This window comes from Aaosphaeria arxii (assembly GCF_010015735.1).
Source record: "Aaosphaeria arxii CBS 175.79 unplaced genomic scaffold BU24scaffold_7, whole genome shotgun sequence".
Lineage (NCBI taxonomy): Eukaryota > Fungi > Ascomycota > Dothideomycetes > Pleosporales > Aaosphaeria > Aaosphaeria arxii.
Window position 1 is genome coordinate 1,808,953 of NW_022983480.1, and position 21,356 is coordinate 1,830,308.

The window sequence follows — 21,356 nt, forward strand, 5'->3', positions numbered from 1 at the left end:
GATGGGTGGTGGTGGTCGTTGGTGTTGCGTCGTCAAGGGTGGATGTCCGTGAGATAGGTAATGGTGCAGAATGAGGCGTTATATGTTCCGAAGCCTTGTGGGAGGATCTAGTGTTTTGATTGGAAGGGGTTTTATTGGAAAGATCCCGGCGCAGGTACAAAAACTTGGAGGACGTGTGGATGTCCGGGAGTGTGGGGGATGTTGACTTGCTTTTTCCCTTCAGCCCTGTCTTGACCATGTAGATCACGTTCCGGCTCCGACGACGATTGGACTCATATTCTTCGCTAATTGGGCGAAGATAGGTGCTTTTCGGGTCTACCAAGTTCCTGGAATGATTTTCAACGGATCACATGGTTCTGCTACAGTAGGTAGATATTAATGTTTTGTTTGCCTCACTTGCAAGGCTCTGTGTGTGATACAGCCTTGGACAACTCTATCTTGGTACCGGCTTCAACACTTGCTATGTTGGCAAGATAACGGAAAAAGAGTAAGAGCATGGCCGGCATACGGTACAAGGAGAGGAAATGAAACTTAATTGGGACACATTCAGCGGCAGTGAGAACTGTCAAATCTTTGTAAACAGGTGCGAGATATAGTTACAATCCGGACAAGGACCGTGCCACCAATGCCCTGTGAGGTAGCATTCGAGAACAGCGATGGGAGTAAGAGGATCCGGAAGCAGTCCAGACAAAATGACTTTCTTAATGATTGAATCATCGAAATAGACAAGGTTTTGTAGACTTATGCTTTCATAAATGCAGTCATCTTAAAGTTAGATAACTTTTGTAGTGATTAGAAAGGGGGCAGATATATCCCAGATCTCAGTTTACCAGCTCTTCTTCCAGTATGCACGAAAACATTACCTTGCTCTACACCTCCCGTGCCAATGGCAGGTATAATGAGCCCACGAGTTCCATATACATGTTTCATATTCTGGGGCTTCGGTCTCGATATTTCACAGAACGATGATTTCTGTTCAACTGCATCTTTCTGGCTCTGTATGGCGAAATTCTAAGCAATTCACACTTTATCAATGATCTCGACTTAGGCCTGATTATGGGGTGAAAGAAGCATTAGTATATTCTCCCTTCAGCATCCGCAAGCTGGATTGGGCCATTATGTTGGTCCTCAATCAACGAGGGGCGGGTTGGGACCATCAAGTCAAGATTGTACACAAAGCCAAGCTACGGAAGAAGGTTCATTTCTTAAGAGAAAGTGAAGCGAATTTGTAGTCAAACTCTTCTTTGCAAACCTGATGTTCCAACTTAGTATTCAGTTTTCTATTCAAATCGTACTATTGTCATTGTTGGATGCGTAGATACGAAGCACTTTCCGCTATTTGATAGTATCTTTTATGGAATTTCTGTGCAATCTTCCTTTTCACTGCCATTCCATACACAGTGCTACATCGTAAGGCGTTCGTATTTTGCATGACTAGCGGGGAGGAAATAGTCAGAGTCTGACTCTTGAGTAGAAATATTATCCTTGGTAGCCATATTTCAAGGTCTTCGGACGTTTGGGGATGCCACAATCTGGTGTGCTGGATCGGACTTTTTGCAACACATATTCTCATGCTCTTATGCCACTAAGGCACAGCGTAAGGTTAGCAACCAGGAATAGAAACTGGCAAAGGTTGGGTGTAGATTATGCTAATCAATGCCACATACGGATAACTATTCATGCATTTTGATTCGGGTATGCTACACTTGATATCTTACTGGAAGAAAAGTCAAGTGAAGCGTTGCTTACAAAGTACAACACAGCGCTCAATTGAGTGTTTCTGAACTTCTCATAGGTTAACTAGCCCACTATCTTGAGTATCCTATGCCTTCTTCACGATCGCAATCTGGGCAACGGATTCGAGAGAAATCTTGCCATGCGCATCAACCTTATAACCGGGCTTTTGACTCAATACCTTCTTATAAGCAGCAATAGCTTCCTCCCACCGATCTTCATCCTCCTGTATCCAACCGCCTTTCGGTTCTCCAATGGCGCTCCAAATTGCGGTAGCAAACTCGTCAATGTCTTTAACGGCTAGAGTCACAGGTACATTCTTCGTGAAGACCTCTCCCGTGAAGCCACCTTGTCGGAGTAGTTCCGGATTATATGCAGGGTCCTTGTGTCTCTCATTCGGCTTGACCTGAGTTTCTGCATCCTTTCCCCAAACCTCGCGCCGTGTTTCTCCAGCTGACTCCCCGTGTGGGATACTCAACCAAAATGCGGTTATGGCTGTACCCCCGGGCTTTAATGTGCGGTACATTTCTTTAGTCGCAGCAATAGGGTCGTCAATGATAGGCAAACCGAAGGACAAGAATGTATGTGTGAAGGTTTCGTCAGGAAATTCGAGCTTCTCGCAGTCCATGATCACGGCCCTCGATGGCCAGCCCTTGTTCTCGGCGAACATATTGTAGATCCCAGCCATTGGAGGCGCAAGGTCTGTCGCGTGAAGCTTGATTGATGTGTCCGGGTAGGCTGCTGAAATCGCTTCTGTGACTGGGCCCAAGCCACACGCTGCATCATGGATTACGGCTCCATTCTCGATGGCATATTCTGAAGTGCCTTTGATGACCGCTAATTCGTGGTGCGCGACTGTAAGTGTCGAATTCGCGCCAATGATGCCGAATAGTTTATCGTCGCGCGGTATCGCCTGTTTAGGGGTAAAGGAAGTCATTGTGTAGAGAAGGTGAGGATCGATTACTTTGGCCGTGTGGGAGGAGTTGCTTGGATAGGAAGTAGTGTCATTGTTGGGGGGGGTCGTTGCCTGATATCACAAACTTATTCGCCCCAAACCGGCAGGATGTAATCACTATACAGACTACTGCTGTGCCACTCCGGAAGAGGCGAGGTATTAGGAATTGATAACCGTCTCCAATGCTGCATGATCGATATGGTTAGATGATAATTTATTATGCGCAAGTGGCCACATAGAGACTACTCTTGAATGCGCATCTATGTGGGTTTCGTTTTACATTGACGTAGAGGAATTCATAGTTGTAACCCGAGCGCATCGTAAATTGCAGACTCACTCAACCTTGGACCCTGACAGTCCAGCCAATTCGCACTATTGCGCGCTTGTTCTTTCCTACTCAATTGCAGTATTTATCATGTTGATGCCTGCATTATGACACAGTCGACTCCATCTTCGAGAATTGTCTCTGGTACGACTAGTCTGCTTTCATGACCCTACCCCGGAGCCTTCCGAATGTTCTTGAGGATGCCGATGGCATCATCTTCTTTTCAATGATGTACAAAGTAAACACCACCCCATGGAACCGCATGATCTGGGGTACGTGAACCATCCACCATCTAATCTTGGCCAAGAAATGCGGCCATCTAGTCATACCACTAGGTGTCATGCGATTCCACCTGCTCTCTGACTTGTCCTTGATTATTAGAGTAATGTCCATTCTTGTTGGAGAATGGCCGAACAATGGACGAACGTAATCAGTGACATGAGATGAAACAACAACTCCGCCGCGCGCGATGGAACACTTGCAGAGCAAGCCAGCAACCAATCCACTACGCGAGCGGACGCTGTTCAGACTCAAAACAGAAATATAATGGCCCCCAACTCCGTCGCCAAGCGCCCAGAGTCTTAAGGGTGTTGGTTCCACATATAAGTACTCCTCTTCAACTGCATCACTAGCCATCCTTATGTCTGATTTTCTTGTTGTGCTCTTTCTTGTGTAGTCTGCGTCGCTAGGCATGGCAGATAATGCACAAGGCTGGACTTCTAGTCCGGACGGCCGAGGTTCCATGGACATTATCTTCTCTTCTCTCGCGACATTCGGTCTGTGTAGCTGGTCAGTAATCTGCGTTAACATCCCACCGCCGCATACGTCCTACTACATGAACATATTCCGCAAAGTGTGGCTTACTCTGATCTGCTTGCTTGGTCCGGAGTTTACATTAGTAGCAGCCATGGGTCAGTGGCATTCAGCACGCAGAACTCTTCGTGCTTTCAATCGGAAAGGCTTGGAACCTTGGTCTTTGCGACATGCATTTTGTGCGGAGATGGGATTCTGGTGGGCCGAGACAAGAGACAATGTACGGTGGCCATTGAACGGCAAAGCACTCGTCTATCTGATGGAGAACGAGCACATTGATCCAAATTCGCGACGAGAGCTCCACATTAGTAAAGAGGCCATTGATGATTTGAACAAGTACGATGGCTTCGCGCGCACGCTCGCCCAGGCTCAGTCCGCTTGGTTCACCATAAATTGCCTTGCGCGTTTTGCACAGGGGCTACCCATCACTACGCTCGAATTGACTGTCCTAGCCTTCTTCGTACCCGCGCTGGGAATCGTATTCTTTTGGAAAGACAAACCAAGCGATATTCATACGACAAGGACCTTGCGACTGAGCTCGACCGTAGAAGAACTCCGCCAGATTGCTCTTGCACAAGGCCATATCCGCACATCTGAACCCTGGTTTGAAACACCACTTGATTTCGTCGCTCGAGATGAATGGCACGGCTCACTGATATACACGTACTGGTTGAACACCCCGCTTTTTGCTTTCGGCAGAAAAATGTTTCTAGGCGCAGATGGATCAGCAAAGCCGATCATTTCAATGTCAGACATGGCTCTACCGCCTCTATCACTAGGTCTCGAGTTCGTTGAAGCCGCGTTTTCGGTTCCATTTCTGGGCATCAACTTCGTTGCCTGGTTCTGGCATTTCCCCACACCAGTTGAGCAGTGGCTATGGCGCATTTCATCGCTCGCTCTATGCTTCACATTTGGGCTGGGGTGCCTAGCGCACTTCCTGTGCTACCTCTGGCATCCAATCGAAAAGGCTCAGGCCGAGGCAAGACAGCAGCGCGCTGCGGAGAAGAAATCGTGGTGGACGAAGCTGGCAGTGCGGTTGCGCAATAACTCGCCGAACGATGATCCGGATCTAGATGTACCATTGAGGATTCTGTTACCGGGCCTCCCGCTAATGTTGCTTTACGTGGTCTGTCGGTTGTACATTTTCGTCGAGGATGGACTAGCGTTTCGATCGCAGCCAAGCGGAGTGTATGAGAGCATAGATTGGATGCAATACCTGCCACACATTGGATGAGGTTATGAAGGCTGCACTTTCACCTCAGGCTGTTCAATAGGCACTCAAGAATATACATTTAACGGCCTTCTTGGGCCGTAATTATATTGACAATATGGTACATGGGTTTTGCATAATTGTTAGATGCTAGATCGGTACCTTTTGTATTCAAGTAAGGGTATTAGATAGTTCGAAATCAACTTGTCAGAAGAATGAATCTAAATATCGTACTAACAACTTAAAGAGCACGTACAAATCTTTCACGATGGCAACGTGATTGTTTGTTAGGAGCGGACATAAGAGTTTCTATTAGGGACAAGATGGTTTATGGCATAAATGAATTGAAGGAAGATTGTCCAAATTTTACCAAAGAGAGAAAATTTGAACCTTTCCAAGGTTTGATTTACGGTCGATTGAGAAAAGACATATCCGCTGCCCGTGAGAGGAGACATTTATCAGTTACGACGAGGAAGCGCCAACAGAGATTGTTATCTTCTACTCAACAGCGGCGTCCCAAGAGCGAGGTCAAACCTGTCTTATCGATGTCTATGTCTCTGAAGATTGGAGTTGATACGTTTGTTTTTTCCCAGGGTTCTAAAGACCACCCCTCCAAGTGCAGGATGACTCCAATACACCTACCGCATACTCGACTTAAAACCTATATCCACGTGCAGACCACTACACGATATCGTAAGTCTATCTCTCTGTGCGGCTTCCGCGGCCTTGAAACGTCACTGTGATCGTCCTTCCGTGTCCGAAGACTCTGGAGTTTCCAATGCACTCGAAGGTTGTTGCAACATCTTACTGCGGCCTCTCAACATCGGACCGTATGCCCTGAAAACAACAGGTATTGGTATCATAACTGTAGCGAGGCAGGCAAGGAGTGTCCCTGCCCATTGTACCCCAAGGTTCTCAAACATCTTTGTAGAGAATAAAGGGAAGCCGGCTGCAACTGCCGAGCGAAGCATTATATTGGCTGCGACTGTAGAGGCCGCCCTATGGAGAATTAAACCGTTAGTTGACACATCCAAGGGAGACAGGCGTCAAGACATGTGTGGTCACTTGCAGAGGTACAAAAGCGTCAACTAGGTAGTTGAAGCATGGTAGGAAGATGCAAAGAACTCCAAATCCAATGAGAACTCCGGCCGCACTCGGTGCCATCCAGTGTACGGAATGAGTGAAGGCCGTCCATGAGAACCTACGGCAGGAAATAAGTTAAGTATATTTTCCTTGGAGTATATCTGAAAAGCAACTCACCAAAACAGGCCGATGGCGAATATAAAAGCACCGAAGATAGCGGGGCCAAGTCGCCATTCTGGTACGATCTTGTCATTATTTGCCTTCAGCTTCCGAGTATAAGAACGATGTTGGCAGAGGATGAAGATTAGAGCCAGTAAGACACCCAGAAATAGTCCCAGGAAAGGCAGAGCGTTCACTCCTGTGGGCATCCCATATACATGGCTAAAGACGTACGGATATGCTCCCAGAAGTGCATAAACCAATCCATAGATAAACGACATATACATAGTGACCAGGAGTATGATGGGCTCTGTCACAAGCATTTGCAGCGGCCGGGTCAGGTAGTTTCGAATAACAGCATCGATGTTAAGCTCAAGTCTCTCCTTTTCCGCGTGGATTGCCCAGTTGCCTGTTTGCCGCCGCAATTGTATTGCTTTCTCCACAAGGACGACTGGAGCGAATGTTTCTCTTAAAAGAAACAGTAAGAAGCAGAAGTTGCACAGTCCCAGAATAGCGGGCAAATAGAGTGTCCACCGCCAGCCGAGGTAGCTTATTGTGATGAATTCGCCAATGCATGGTGCAAGAAACGGTCCACCAAACACTGTCAGTGCATAGATCGATATTGCCATGCCTCGATAGGTACTGTTGTAAAGGTCGGCTAGCACCGCGGGTACCACACATAATGGACTGGCCCCAAACAAGCCAGCAAAAAAGCGGCATATGACGAGCGTTTGAATGTCTTTCGATGTGGCACACCCGATGGTGAAGATCGAAGACCCAAACATGCCGATAGAGAGTGGCCAGCGCCGCCCGATAAGCTCGGAACCAGGCGCCCACAACATAGGCCCAAAAGCGAAACCGAGCACGAACAAGCTCGTACCGAGCGCGGTAACTTCCTTCCCGACCCTGAATTCCTTGCTTGCTTCGGCAGCGCCTGCGGCGAAGATGGCACTATTGAACGAGACAACAAACGTTCCGCAGCACGCGACGGTGGATATGCAAAGCCTGGAAGCATTCGTCAACTCATCATCATATCTTGTGCTCGTTAGAGGGCTGTGTACTTTTTCCATGATCTCCAGTTCTGAGGGTTCCACCAATCGTGTGGTTCTTCAAATGTAACCACAAACTCTCTACGATCTGGACATCGTTGAGGGTGTCGCCTCCCTCCTCCCATTGGTAGCCAGTCATCCTCTGAAACCCCTTCGTAGGTTTTGTGACTCCCTGCTGGGTTTGTTTGCATCTTTGTGGTAGCTTGACTCGAAAGGTCACGGTCGTCACAAGAGCATGTAATCAATCAATGAGCTGCGTACATGCGATCAAGTATATTTTAATTTATCAGGTACACTCCATGAATTCTATCCAAAGCCTCGGCTCTGGTAATTCCAGAGGCTATGCGGAAATAGCGGCAGGTAACGACGATACACTTAACTAGTTGTAAACCATGGGGTTGACTTAAGTGGCAAACGAGGAACGGCGGCGGATATACAGTGATTTGGCAATATATGTTTGCCGCTACTCCGCTATATCCGCTTTCAAGTGCGGGCGGACCCGTCAACTTTCTACGCACATTGATGCTCCAGGCTCTGCATCGGTAGATGGTTCCCTGAAGGTCCTGGTGATTGTAATTAAATCAATCGTTGTTCGATTGGTGGTTCTAATAGGAGGAAGAGGGAAGCCAACTACAGCAATCGCGATCAGAGCTTGAGTGCTACCAACACAAGATTTCCGAGTTTTCCGCCCTTCCTGTTTTAGTTACTGGTGTTTTTCATCTCAAGACTATTTCTGCAGTGGCTATGACTTGCAAATCTTGCACCGGAAACCTTGAAAGGTCACTCAAGCACATACGGATGCACTAGCCCAGCTCTATTCCTCTGACAGCAGCTAGGTATTAACAGTATCGCCGCTGATATCTACCTTGTAGGAGGAAACATCTACTGAGGGCATCGTACATTTACATAGTCTTGCACACTGTTGTGGTTAATTCGAGGAGGGGAGTTGAAGCAGACAACCCAACTGCCGGTTCTAGAAACTGGTAATCACCTATGACACCACGATCAGGTCGAACAGGGGATGGAACTCTCATGAAGAATAGAGGTCATAAATTTGTCTATCATAGAAGCAGTACTGGCTATTCTAGTCTCTATGTCGGTCTTAATTATGCGACCCCATTGGCTGTTAGACATGATACCTGCATAGATAGTACTGGCCCAGGAATATCCCGCCAGTCACTGGGCTACGATCTAAACCTCTTATTGCATCAAGAACATCACACTCACCACGACCAGCTCCGCGTGTGCTAGGAGTGTAGCCTTCAAGGAAACGTATTGTAAGGTCGAGGGTGTATGCTAAGTTACCTGTCCTTCACTAATAATTGCCGGCCATCCCGGTATCTTACAATCAAGTTGTCCTCCGACAGTATCGAGACAGAATTGCTAGCAACGATGGTGGATATTCTCTTAGCACAAAGCAGCTCCACACAACAAAGGATTTATTGGTACGTGACGGTTCATGGTCACACTTTTTAGGCTTGAGCTGCCTCTAGCTTTTGAGGAGCTAGCTCAGGTACAATATCAGCAAATCGTCAGGCATGTGGTCCAATGATGTAGAACCAACGCAAATGCTTTGAACATCAGGCCAGCCCGGCCCTTTGCACCACAAAATAAATTTGTGACATGGCCATGCTCAATACCTCTTGGTACCTGGACATCTACAGAGGGTTGGCATGCCTGGCTGGCTATCTACTAGGTTCGTATATCATCTATCGCGTTGATGTCGGCGCCCTTAAGTAGCAGCTTTACAATTGCCTCGTGGCCTCTGGATGAAGCTGCCTGGAGTGCGGTTTTAGAATCTCTTCTCTGCACGTTAATGTCGGCGCCTTTGTTGAGCAACAGCTTCACAATCGCCTCGTGGCCTTGATCGACAGCCTCCTGAAGCGCAGTGGTGTGACCAAATATACTATTAGATCCACCCTGCAAGTTAACGTCGGCGCCGTTGTCCAGCAGCAGCTTCACAATGGCCTCATGGCCACTCCGTGAAGCTGCGCAGAGTGCGTTGCTCCATGCAGTCTGCGCGTTGATGTCGGCACCGTTGTCCAGCAGCAGCTTCACAATGGCCTCGTGGCCTTTATCTGAAGCTGCGCAGAGTGCGCTGCTGAATTCAGTCTGCGCATTGACATTGGCGCCGTTGTCTAGCAGCAGCTTCACAATTGCCTCATGGCCATTTGATGAAGCTGCGCGTAGTGCGCTGCGGTTATTGTCTCTATGTGGTCTCTGCACATCAACAGTAGCGCCCGCTTTAAGCAGTAAATCCACAATCGCCTCGTGGCCATTCTCTGAAGCTGCGCGTAGTGCGTTATCGCTGGCTTTTCCACTGTGTGCATTGGCATTGGCGCCCGCCTGGAGCAGCAACTTGACAATTGTCTCATGGCCACTCTCTGAAGCTGCAAAAAGTGCGTTGCCGTAGGTTTTTCCATTCTGCGCATTGACATTGGCGCCCGCCTTGAGCAGCAGCTCCACAGTTGCCTTATAGCCCCACACTGAGGCCAAATAGAGTGGGGTTAATTTGCCATTTTGCGCGTTGACGTCGGCACCCTCCCGGAGCAGCAACTCGACAATTGTCTCATGGCCTCTCTCTGAAGCTGCGCAAAGTGCGTTGCTCTTGCTGGTTTTAAAAGGTCCACCCTGTGCATTGACATTAGCGCCCGCTTCAAGCAGTAAATTCACAATCGTCTCGTGGCCTGTCCACGAAGCCGCCCAAAGTTCTTTGCCCAGTCCGCCGCCCTGCGTGTCGATGTGAACGTGATACCTAAGCAGTAGTTTCACCATCGCAACATGTCCATTTTCTGCGGCAAGAGATAATGGAGAGTCGCCATAGCTATCTCTCTCTCTGAGTAATGTCGCTCCCTTGTGTCCTTCAGATTGAAGCATAGCCTCAAGGGTAACAGACAAACCAAATTGTGCTGTAAGATGGAATCCTGTCCTATCCTTAGGATAGAACTGGCTATACATTGCGTACATGTCGGCATGAACTAAGTACACCTGCGTAGCGCTCGAAACTAATTGACTGTCGGAAAGAAACGAACAGGCTAGCGTAAGCACGTCGCTTTCTACCGTCGCAGCATGATGTGCCCAGTGCTTTGCAGCATAATCTAGGAATCTACTGTCTTGGAGTCTTTTCTTGAACTCCTCATCAGAGGAACAGCTACCAGTCTTGAACACATCGAACGACAGGTAGGTGAGGCATGTTGAGGCAACGTCCTGTCGAGCGTCTGTGAACCAAGCATTCCCAACGCCTTCGAAGTACTCTTGCGTAGTTTGGTGCACTAAGTGAATGACAGAGCTTTTCGGATCAACAATCACTAGGCCGGCGCACACGGATAGCAAGTCCTCAACGTCTGGCACATTGTCTGGATCGAGCTTTGCTTCATCGCGTTCCACCGCAAGGGCACAGCACAACTCCGTTGTGGTTAGCTGTCTCCTTGCGTACGTGATCCACGACAGTACTCTCTTGGCCCGTTTCTTTTGTCTATCCATTTGGCTGTCTATACGTTGAATAGCCTCGTCATATGCCTTGTTGAGTGTACCCTGGTTTTTCAAGAGTTTGTCTAATGTCGATTTGACTTCTTTCACGGATCCTGCGTCTTGAAGCGAGTCCGTGTGCAGGCGGGCAAGAAGAAACCTAGGGACTGGGTAAGCTGACGCTATTTCGCCAATGTGACACAAATTGCATACATGCCGTCTACCGCGTCCACAAGCTTGTCTAGTACTATGACCTGCAGTGCAGAGTCACGCTGGATGCATCTAGGCAGTCGGTACATCTGGCCAGCTACATATTGCCTTACGTCCTCATTGCTTGCTTGTATTTCTAGCTTTGTTGCTGTTTGAAACTTATCTTCAATCTCTGGTATGGACCGCGAAGTGGCCATCATGCGGACATCTTCTCCTACTTGCAGGTCTTGGAGCCTGGCCAGAAGCCGACTACGAGTGCCGTCGTTGCCTCGACACTCATCCAGAGCATCGACCACAATATAGACAGTGGGATACTTTGCGACTACTTCTTGAAGGACGCCAAAGATCTCCTCCAGTGATGGTTTCGTGCCTTTATCAGCATGCTGCTTGTACAGTCGTGCTATAGGCTCTGCCAGCGATGGTCGACTCTGCACTAGCTGCTTAACGATAGCTGCAAGTATACTAGAGGTATCCTGCTCTTCTTGCGCTTTATAGTTGCAGTATATATACGCAACTCCAATCTGGCTGCTCTGCGCAGACTTCAGGAGGTAGTCAATTATAATTGCTGCTACCATTGTCTTGCCGGCCCCTGGAATCCCTGGGCAGAAGAGAGTGCCCCTTGGCTCACTAAGCCACGTTGTAAACTCGGGTGCATCAAGAAACCACTGGCCTGTTCCCTCCTGTCTGCGACCTATAATGTCTGATTGCTGAGCAGGGAAGTCAGAAGGCGAGATCCATTCTAGAATCTTGCTGTGCTTTGTATCAACGTGATCTTGGTAGATCTCGTCTACTTGAGGTTGCATTGCAAGGACGCCTGTTTGGAGGGCGCTGGTATCGGTTCGGATGGCTTGAAGTAATTTGCTTCTTACTGTTAGCAACACAAGTTCGTGGTTCTACTATAACGACTTACAAGTGGTCCATCTGTAGTGCGATCTCCACAAGCGTTTTCAAGCGCTCGATTCGTTGTAATATGCCAGCAATTTCTTCTTTCTTAAACTTCCACACCAGCGCTTTGCCTGCCTGCCGTAATCGACCTCCACCTTTCATATGAGTCTGCAAACATTCCAGCGCTTGCTTGAACTGGTCAAGCGGTCCATTCTCGATTCCAAGGTTTCGGACAGCGGTGTACCATGGTGTATCGGCGCTTCCCTCCTCAAGACGGAATCTCAAATTGGTAAGGAGACTGTGTACATTTGAGGCCTCAACTGCACACTTTGCGCGATCTTTCGACGCACCTTTGACGTCGTTGAGGTATCCGAGGACCTTGGTCGAGAGCTGGAGAACAGCGATGATGCTGGCTGTGACGCTGAGCGGTTCCATACCTATACAAATCGACAGACGAGACGGGTGTGTAAGGCAGAGCTGTTAGAGAAGAGAGACGCATTGTGTAGGCAACGAAATCGCAAGCCCAAGGCTGAGGGTGCTGCAGCAAGGCTGAACAGCTGCGTCCGGTGAACAGCGTGCTGCACTGCATCTTATCGATAAGGCCGGTCAGGTGCAATATGCAACAGGCTGACTTCCATCTGGCTCAAGGATGCTGCAGCATTGTAGCTACGCAAGCATTGCGCGAGTTCAAATAAGAGATTCCAATCGATGATCCCTGCTAACTACTAAAAGCCCGCAACATCCGCAGTTTTTCGCATAGATGATAGTCAACTTTGGTTTGCTCCTAATGCGCATTGTTCGAGGAATAAAAGAAGACACCATGAACATACATTACACCCGTAGCTCGCAGTGGCATAGAATTTCTTCGTTTCCGTGTCACTATACTTCTTCGCTTCAGTAACTCAACACTCACGGGCAGGCGTCCCAGTCATGACAAGAGCTGGTCCGTTCCAGCACGACATGCTGCCCTAGCTTTTTAAACATTTGTTCCAAGAAATCAAACAGCGATTACAGTGTGGCAGAGCTAACAGGCAGTATCGCTAAAGGATGGGATTGACTTTATCCAGTTGCCATTCTCCACGGAGACCTAATGATAGGTGACTTGGTCGTTCTCGAACAAGAACACGAAGTTGCCTCAACCCTAATTACCTGGAACATCCGGGGTCACGATGCAAATGTGGAGCATGCGTTCCACATTCACAAGTATGGCGACAACACCAATGGGTGCACTTCAGCTGGGCCACGTTATTCCATGGGCACCACAACACATATGCCGCTGTGCGCAAGCTGACACTGCGGTCAACCCTTTCTGTAGAGAACATGTCGACCGCGGATATGCCGAACGCAACGTTGGTATCTCGGAAATTTCAAAAGCATCTCAATCGGGTCTTTCAGTGATATTTTGGTCAAATTGTCCGGGTCCTATAGTATCTTGGGTGTTAGTGGGTTGAATATGATTGCTGGAGAAGCTGGCTCGATATTTGACAAGAAGTAGCGGACGCTGGTCGTGCATGCCGGAAAAGATGACCTTGGTCGAGGTCAAAAACCAGAACCAGAAATTACTATAAATGCTTCAGCTCGGCCCATCTGTGGTACAATGCCCAATTTCTTATGTGCTACGTTATTTGCGTAGGCCCGAGTAAGAGCTGACGCAGGAGTTGTAGGTGATATTGGGCTTGTATCGACTATACCCAATGCCATTGCTGCAGCCAATGGCAACTCCCGTGTACATGATCCGGCACGAATATTGGGACTACTGCAGACTCTGTATGGTCAACAGGGCATGTAACCAAGCCGTATGTCTGTGAGGCGTTAAAATATGTAATGTAGAACAAGAACTAGCCGCATATGCTGCATTTCGTGCTGGTGTATACATCTATGGCGAGAATTTGGTAGAATACGGTCATCTCTGATCATTATAATTAATTCCATCTGTAGCAACATCGGTTCGAATGATTGTCAATGTCAAGTATGTTGATACAGGGAAGACATAATGTTGCAGGCTATCCAGGCTGGCTAATCTCTGGTCGTAATATCTCTTACGGAGGCAGATTCTTTTTTTATGACCCATATGCACAGTTCAACTTCAGCATCATACATTTCATTGAATATTTTACAATCTCCCATTCAGGAATTGCGCTTCCCCCCACCCGAAACTCCAATTCTCAGCTTATTCTTGGCATAAGAGCCTATTAAGTCAGTATCAGCTAGACCATATGAAGCCGGTAGATCACTCGCGAGAGCTGCAAACATGATTGGCTTATCTTTATCAGTCTGGCTCTACTGGAAACGCCCAATGGATCGATCCTGGGGTCTAGCTGCTCGAGGGCCCAGAACATTCCCGAAGCCTCAGGTTGCGCAAAATCGTGGGCTGCCAATGAGAAGTTGATCTACTTACCGCTCTGCACTTTGCGTACCTAGAGAAAGGGCGGTGGGTGGCCGTAATACTACTCATAGTGGCTTGCTAAGCCATAATAGCTGTTCGCCCAATAGATCGATCCTGGGGTCTAGCTGCTCAGGGCCCAGAACATCCCCAAAGCCTTAGGCTGCGCAAAATCGTCCGAAACGCTAATAAGAAGCCGATCTACCTACCGCTCTGCACTTTTGCATGCCCGGAGAAACGTTGAGCTCGATGGCGGCCACAGTGTTGAATTGCTGAGCCGTAATGGCTCTTCTTTCAATAACAACCAAATCATCGTTCCTTGCAAAGCCGGGATTTGTGTCTTCACATACAACCTCATCCTTCTCATGTTGCATAATAACCTGGCAGATTAGTCTTCTGGGCGGTTGCAATCTATCCTAGGGTACTATGCCTGAGAAGGTGTCACTATGGCTCAGCCGTTCAGTGAATGAATGCGATTGGCAACTATGTACCAATGCAAAGCCCTCTGCAAAGACCTATATCAGACTCCACAAGATAGCGCGCTGAAGTTCTTCGAGATGTGTGATCGAGGATTCAGGGTGAAGCCCTGGCAGCGCAATTGAGAGCAACGACATTACGGCTCAGCAGCTCGAACTCGTTGCATAGCCTCAACTTAGCCTCAATACTCAGCTTTCGACTCAGCCTCTACAAAGAGCTCTTGAAAGAGCACCCCAAAAGTCTTGAAGATGTACGATTGGACGTCTGGAAGAAGGACCTCACGTAGTGAACTTAGAAGACAGCATTACGGCTCAGCAACTCGATGCACTGCCTGGCCCCGTTCGAGGTCAGGCTATAGCACAGCCCCAGATGAAGATTCATGAAGAATGACCCCGAATTTCTCAAAGACGTATGATTGGATATGTGAAAGAAGAACCTCAAGTAGCGAGCTTGGGGAGGCAGCATTACGGCTCAGCAACTCGAACTCGTCTGCATTACCTGAGTGTGCAAGCGCAACACAGCCCCAGATGAAGACTCATAAAGAATGACCCCGAATTTCTCAAAGACGTATGATTGGATGTGCGAAAGAAGGACCTCAAGAGGCGAGCTTGGGGAGGCAGCATTACGGCTCAGCACCCGAATTATGGCACAGCCTCCAAAAACAGACCCAAGCAGAAACTCACAAAAGAGCAACCCGTAGTTGTTGAAGCTGCGTGATTGGGTACATTGGGTCCGAGTCGCACTTGACCACTTCGCAACACGCGGCGACGCCGCGCAGCAGTCTTGCGCAGCCCTTTGCCTACCTATAAATGTATCCCAATTCGAGCATCACGGGCCGACCCGAAGTTCCCGAGGGAGGCTATCATGGCTTGGCAGAGATGGAACAAAGACCCATTGAGATCTGCAACAGCGGTCGATGGATTCCGACTTTGAGAGGCAGATGCACACAAGTGGTCGCGTAGGGTCAGCAAATTATATCCTTATTGGCAGGCCTCTTGACAACGACAAAAAATGCATCCTCGCAGCTTAGAATAGTGGCCGCGTCCAATTTAGTCACAGAGGACTGCAGTGTTGTAACGAGACTGCATACACGTACAGAATGCCCATCGCTGGCAACATTCTCCGTACCTTCCTTCTGCACACACTATTGGGACAATGAAACAAGTGAACCGATTCCCACATTGACGATAACGAAGCATTCATGCCTCCTCGGTAACAATTAGGGTCCAATGCATTACTAATAAACTGCTGAAGAGCGTTGGTTCGAGTTGAATGCCATCACGGCTCAGCAGGCTCAGCAATGACGGAGTTACTCCCAGATCCAATCGAGTGATTCGCCTCACTTGTCCAATTTTCAAAAACAACAGGAAGGGCAAGAACCGTGGAGGCAGCACCGACATCGCGTTCTTATTGGCAGCCTTTGACGTAGAGTGAGGCGGGATCCCGAGACCCGAGTTCTAACGTGTAATGTGAGGCATTTTTCGACCAAAGACGACCCAGCAGCCGTACGCCCTACTTACATCGACCTTTCCCTAGCAGCCTCTGACGCGGAAAGAGGACGAGGACGATGAAGCAGAGCTTGAGATCCGATTACTGTCGCCAGTCTGCTCTACCTCAATTCAGGATTGTTTAATCGGGGGAAGCGCCATCACGATTCGACAAGGACTAAATATGTGATACAGACCTTTAATTCAACGCAAGAAACAGGAGGCACATGACACTCTGCTTGGCAGGTTCCGACACGGACGAAGGTTGAGGTGAGGGGTGAGACCGATCCCAGCCTTGCCTAGAACCTGCCTTAGGGGACGGTTGGGTAACCCTCCTGTAATTAGCTGCTGGAGAACATTCAGCCCTATTCACATTGTTAACGACTCAGCAAAGGGGTGACTTCTCCACGAGTCGCCTTTTGCGCTGGCAGCAACCCCAGAGATCCTTCATCGAGAGGTAGTTGAAAATGTTTGCAGCGGGAAGCACTTGAGATTCTCATGTCCGGGCAGTTGAAGCAGACCGCATGTATTGCATGAAGGTTTAAACTACAGACGCAGCGAGTATATGAGGTTCCGGTTGGCAGAACTGACCACGAAATGAAGCATGAGGCTTCAGGCGATATATATTCGCCCTGTCATACACAGTACAAAGTAGAGCTCAGCACCAGCCACCTGACTTTGTTCGTTTGATTATTCTGCCGGGTCAGGGTCCATCATGGCTCAGCAAAAGGCGGGGTATCGGACTAACCCAACTAAGATGTGATCTTCGAATCAACCAGGCTACCAATGTTTAGGAAGGAAAAACTGCGACGTGGTAAACAAGGACGGCTTGTCATTGGCACAATCTTACCGAGGCCGACCATGGAGCTTTGGGGCAGCGCCATCAAGATGTTCAGCATTGAGCAATCGGAGAGGGGCGAAGAGCCATTACGGCTCAGCATTCAACCAGGGATGTGCGCCCCAATTATTGGCCTGTTCTCCAGGCACGCAAAAGTGCAGAGCGGTAAGTAGATCGGTTTCTCATTGGCAGGCCAAAGGCACGAACAGGTGAGCGGAGGCTCAAAGATAGTTCAGCCCCACGTTCCCTATTCCCCATTCCCGTTTCCCCGCTACCTGGTGGCCGGTGTCAACCCCGAAGATCTTTAGATCGAGTTTAACTCTGTTACGGCTCAGCACAAGAAAAAGTAAAGACATTGCAATCTTAATTGCAAGTGCGAAAATGCAGATGAGACAAAAAAATTCGTCTGATTGGCAAACTTCCACCAAAAAGCAAAATTAAGGCTGAAGGGGACAACCCGGATCCGGGATGAGAGGCGGTGCCGCCGTGGGGGAGTAGGTAGATCAAAACGATGACATACCATACCTATGTACAGTACTCCGTCGTAGCGGCGTTGGGTTGACGTTGATGACTCTTGTTCGAATCTATTGCAAATGTGATGATTCTTGATGGCAGTACGCCGCTTCTTCATCATGGCCGAAAAACAATTCTGAGCTCTCTTACTTGTCGATCGGGCAGGGATATCAGCGCACTTGGACTGCGCAAATTAGGCAACGACGCTGACCGCTCTCTTAATTCGCTGGTTTTTTTCGCATGGCTCATCGCATGCCGTGAGCGAGAAATACATCTGCGGCGTGCAACGCGGTGGTGATCTAGCCCGTAGATCAACAACCTTGGATGTGCGCTGAATGTACGCCGAAGTATTGCTGTTGCATGATCAGCTCAAGTTTCATCTTGCCGAAGAATTTGTCCTACCAAGGAGTCGTGCATCTTATTCTTTTGAAATCCCCCACCGGCAAGTGCTCTTTTCATATTCTGCCGGTTGAGAACATCACTCTATCATCCCTATGTCAGCCAATTGTAGCGCAAAAAGGACAAGTCTGATCATGCCCTACCTGCTCAATTGAGTCTTTCATGAGATATCGCTTGCAGACGACTTGCTTCGTCTGTCCTATGCGCTGCGCTCGTGCCATGGCTTGCATTTCGGTGAATGGATTCCACTGAGGCTCAAGAAGATAGATGCGTGACGCGATTGTCAAGTTCAAGCTATATTCGTTAGCATAGCTATGATCGCTGGTTTCAAATGCGTGCACAAACCCTTCTGCCCCTGTCCCCAGTGTCATTAATAAGATGTTGGGCCCGAAAAAGGACTTGTACTCTTTCAGAACCTTCAGTCTCTGTTTGAGGCTCAAGCTGCCGTGAATGATGCTGTGCTTTAGTCCAGCTCGCTGGAGTAGCCCAGACGCAAGATCGAGAGTCTTCTTCCAAGATGAAAATACGATGCTGATGCCTGGTTAGCTACAGACTAAAAAATCAAAGCAATGAGACAATACCATTTGTGCAGGGGTTCTTTTTGTATGTCCTCTAATAGAGCCAGTAATTTCGAGGGGTATTCGTCCGGAATCTCCTCCACCGCCAGAACGGGAGCATCTGCTCCGATGTGGGTCGCGAATTCTAGTGGGCTTTTGCCAGATGCGCAAAGTCGACAATTTTTCCGTTTATCCAAGCACTGCGGCAAGCAACTGCGGCATACAAGGTGCTTGCATGGCGAGATAAGCACACCGCCCTCTTGCTCTCCAAATTTGTCAATGCAATTGATGGATTGAGTGCAATTGGAGCACTCATTCTGTCCGAGCTGCTGCAAATACGACAAAACTTCCTCTTCTGACGCTTGCAATTCGTTTTGCATCTTTTTTGGACCATTGTTACAAAACAGGCGCAATTCATGGATCGACTGAAGTGTCGTGGAAACGACTTTCCCCCGAACCCCACTCACTGCCATCTGAATATACTTCTTGTAGTGCTCATACAGCTCATCATACCGATACCGCTCCTGTGTCGAAAAGTCAAGGAGCCGCTGTTGCACTATGGGCTCAGGTAAAGCAAGGACCTCCCTTGTGCGCCTTAGACAGACGGTCCTGAGAAGGATCCGAAGATTTTGAAATTGGCTTCCTCGTTCCAGCGATGTAGGGGCAATGATATGCTTCCGGAAGACCGGCGCGTTTTCCATGTCGGGTACTCTGAGAAATGCGATCAGGCTGCCAAGGTCTTCAAGACGGTTCTGTATTGGCGTTCCAGTGAGGCACCACCGACGTTGTGCTCGTAACTCGTGAACTGCCTTGAATTGTTGGGTTGTGCGGTTTCGAATCTTATGCGCTGTTCAACGCTTATCAGAGAATCATCTGTCAAAGTCTAGATCTCAATTACCTTCGTCTAAAACAATGCGGAACCAATGAACTCTCGCCAAAGGCGATGAACCCTTCTTGAAATCTTTCCAGGCTGTCGCAAACGTAGTAAAGACGATGTCTCTTTCTCCCAAAAGCTTCGCTTCAGATTGTCTGTCCCCACCAAGATGCTTGTGAAACGAAATTTTATGCGGATGAGTGTGCCTATGAATGTCAGAACGGGCTGGAGAGCAAGGCCAGGACGTTCAACTTGCATACGGATTTCATCAATCCAATTGTCAATCAGGACTTTGTGAAGGTTAATTGCTTTCGCTCTGACAGGATTCTTTCCATAGGATAACACGCTTACCAGTGGATGGGACCATAATCAAGGTGGCCCGAGATCGGTTCTGGGTGTGAAGTGGCTCTGTTGAGCTCGCTTGGTGGGATGAAGCAAACTCGGCTGCTTCACCGAGGGATCTAGCAATAGCAGACAGTATCGTCAAGGATTTACCGAGTCCCATGTCATCCGCAATAATACCACCTCGGGCTTCGTGCGGTTTGGGAGCTTTCATTCTGGTTAAGATATGAATAAATCTGCCACACAGTCAATTGAGCTGTTAGAGACACTAGCGTTGATATCAGCATACTCTGTCTCCCCAGCCACTCGTCTTCCACGCCAGAATGTCAATTGCTCCGGAGGTCGGTCACTCTCTCGCTGGACAACGAAATCCAGGGCCGTCATCTGATGTCTATAGATCATGTCAGTCGAAAACCAGCCTGTGCACAATTCAATGTTCGTACTTCATGAGCTCGCTCTTGATCAAGTTGGTATCAGTGCGAATTTCGTGTAGAATATTTTTATGCGATAGAGAGTCCAATATAAGCTCCACGTGGTCAGTGGAGGCTCCAGATGGCTGCTCATCGCTTCGAATATAAGTGTCTTCGACCCCGGTCGATACTTCGTCCTCCATCGGCTCAGTTGCCACGTCGTCAGGATTCTCCTCGAAACCCTCCAGCTCCAAGATCTGAGGATTATAGTAGTATTCGATATCAAAGTGGTGGGCAGGATGCTGTAGGAAAAGATTGGATCGCAGCAGGATATCACCAACTCTGTCGGCGTGATTCCTGCGGCTGTATACGCTCACATCTACAGCAAAGGTATTGCTAATAGCTTGGCCTGAGAAGCATGCCCACTCTTTCCGTATTGTCTCCCATTGGGCTAGGTCTACTCGTGCCTGGAAAGTGACCCCGAGATCAACAAGACGCCGGGCTTCACCGCAGAAGCTTTTGTCCAGTCGTGCAAATGCGTAGTTGGCATGCGATAGTTCGAAGTAATCGCCTACTAACGAAACAGTGAGCAGGTCATTGGGTCCCAGTCCTCCAAGAATAGTCTGAGGTGCAAGATGCCCCGAGGTTTGCCTTCGCAATTGCGCGTTCACGTTGACAACCTGACAAAAGTTGTTAGACGAGTTCGGTCAATCTACTCTGTTCCAGCCTTACCGAGCCAAGCAAGCATAATGGTTCGTTGGCCGGTACCGGGCTAAGACCCAACAGGCTTTCCTCCAGCGGCACTTGCTCTTCTTCTCCGAATGGATATGTTCGTTTCAAGGTGTTCTGAGCGTAGTAGTGGTTCATGCCGTATCCATGGTCCATCCAAGGATAGTAGGCCAGGGTTTGACTGTGGTGTCTACCGTCAGTGTACTCCATGCTGTAGTCGTGCTCCATGCGAGAGGTATATGCTTCGCTCGCAATGTCTCTCACGTCGCTCATATCATGGATGCGTGAAATGTCAGGATGGTACTCTGTTTTCCAGGCCAAATCCAAGACCGCCCGACTGAAAGCAATGCTGCCGCCGCAAGATCGGATTGAAAGTCACCTTTGTCCAGCAGCCGGTCTCTCGCCTATCACGGATCACAGACGACTCACCGGTGCTATGTAGGTGGACAGATGCAG

The 21,356-nt window shown here is 48.7% G+C and overlaps 8 protein-coding genes across 8 annotated transcripts; 2 read left to right on the top strand and 6 right to left on the bottom strand.

Moving 5' to 3' along the window:
- Positions 1-1,740: 1,740 nt before the first annotated feature.
- BU24DRAFT_425631 (S-adenosyl-L-methionine-dependent methyltransferase) lies at positions 1,741-2,736 on the bottom strand. The gene has a single exon (XM_033528783.1). The coding sequence runs from the start codon at positions 2,669-2,671 to the stop codon at positions 1,823-1,825; it is 849 nt and encodes a 282-aa protein (XP_033381407.1). The 5' UTR covers positions 2,672-2,736; the 3' UTR covers positions 1,741-1,822.
- Positions 2,737-3,651: 915 nt separating this feature from the next.
- On the top strand, positions 3,652-5,228 carry BU24DRAFT_425632 (uncharacterized protein). Its single transcript, XM_033528784.1, has one exon. It carries the CDS (start codon positions 3,706-3,708, stop codon positions 5,059-5,061), a length of 1,356 nt encoding a protein of 451 aa, XP_033381408.1. The 5' UTR covers positions 3,652-3,705; the 3' UTR covers positions 5,062-5,228.
- Positions 5,229-5,540: 312 nt separating this feature from the next.
- Positions 5,541-7,685, bottom strand: BU24DRAFT_494942 (MFS general substrate transporter). The gene is made up of 4 exons (XM_033534093.1): positions 7,341-7,685; positions 6,298-7,284; positions 6,107-6,238; positions 5,541-6,036 (listed from the first exon to the last, which is right to left on the bottom strand). The coding sequence occupies exons 1-4, from the start codon at positions 7,517-7,519 to the stop codon at positions 5,772-5,774; spliced, it is 1,563 nt and encodes a 520-aa protein (XP_033381409.1). The 5' UTR covers positions 7,520-7,685; the 3' UTR covers positions 5,541-5,771.
- Positions 7,686-9,269: 1,584 nt separating this feature from the next.
- Positions 9,270-9,515, bottom strand: BU24DRAFT_330156 (ankyrin; the record flags this gene model as incomplete). The annotated part of the gene is made up of 1 exon (XM_033523021.1): positions 9,270-9,515. A coding segment is annotated over one exon (246 nt), but the record flags the coding sequence as incomplete, so codon positions are not given.
- Positions 9,516-9,971: 456 nt separating this feature from the next.
- BU24DRAFT_317387 (uncharacterized protein) lies at positions 9,972-10,955 on the bottom strand (the record flags this gene model as incomplete). The annotated part of the gene is made up of 1 exon (XM_033522892.1): positions 9,972-10,955. A coding segment is annotated over one exon (984 nt), but the record flags the coding sequence as incomplete, so codon positions are not given.
- A 23-nt stretch (positions 10,956-10,978) lies between these two features.
- Positions 10,979-12,326, bottom strand: BU24DRAFT_351789 (uncharacterized protein; the record flags this gene model as incomplete). Its single annotated transcript, XM_033523707.1, has 2 exons — positions 10,979-11,870; positions 11,917-12,326. 2 exons carry the CDS (start codon positions 12,324-12,326, stop codon positions 10,979-10,981), a joined length of 1,302 nt encoding a protein of 433 aa, XP_033381412.1.
- A 631-nt stretch (positions 12,327-12,957) lies between these two features.
- On the top strand, positions 12,958-13,524 carry BU24DRAFT_352441 (uncharacterized protein; the record flags this gene model as incomplete). Its single annotated transcript, XM_033523731.1, has 3 exons — positions 12,958-13,169; positions 13,209-13,329; positions 13,387-13,524. Coding segments are annotated over 3 exons (471 nt in total), but the record flags the coding sequence as incomplete, so codon positions are not given.
- Positions 13,525-17,805: 4,281 nt separating this feature from the next.
- BU24DRAFT_263670 (uncharacterized protein) lies at positions 17,806-21,329 on the bottom strand. Its single transcript, XM_033522527.1, has 11 exons — positions 20,904-21,329; positions 20,205-20,851; positions 20,051-20,152; positions 19,771-19,997; positions 19,676-19,709; positions 19,444-19,625; positions 18,570-19,392; positions 18,334-18,519; positions 18,132-18,282; positions 17,992-18,072; positions 17,806-17,942 (listed from the first exon to the last, which is right to left on the bottom strand). Exons 1-11 carry the CDS (start codon positions 21,171-21,173, stop codon positions 17,901-17,903), a joined length of 2,745 nt encoding a protein of 914 aa, XP_033381414.1. The 5' UTR covers positions 21,174-21,329; the 3' UTR covers positions 17,806-17,900.
- Positions 21,330-21,356: the final 27 nt, after the last annotated feature.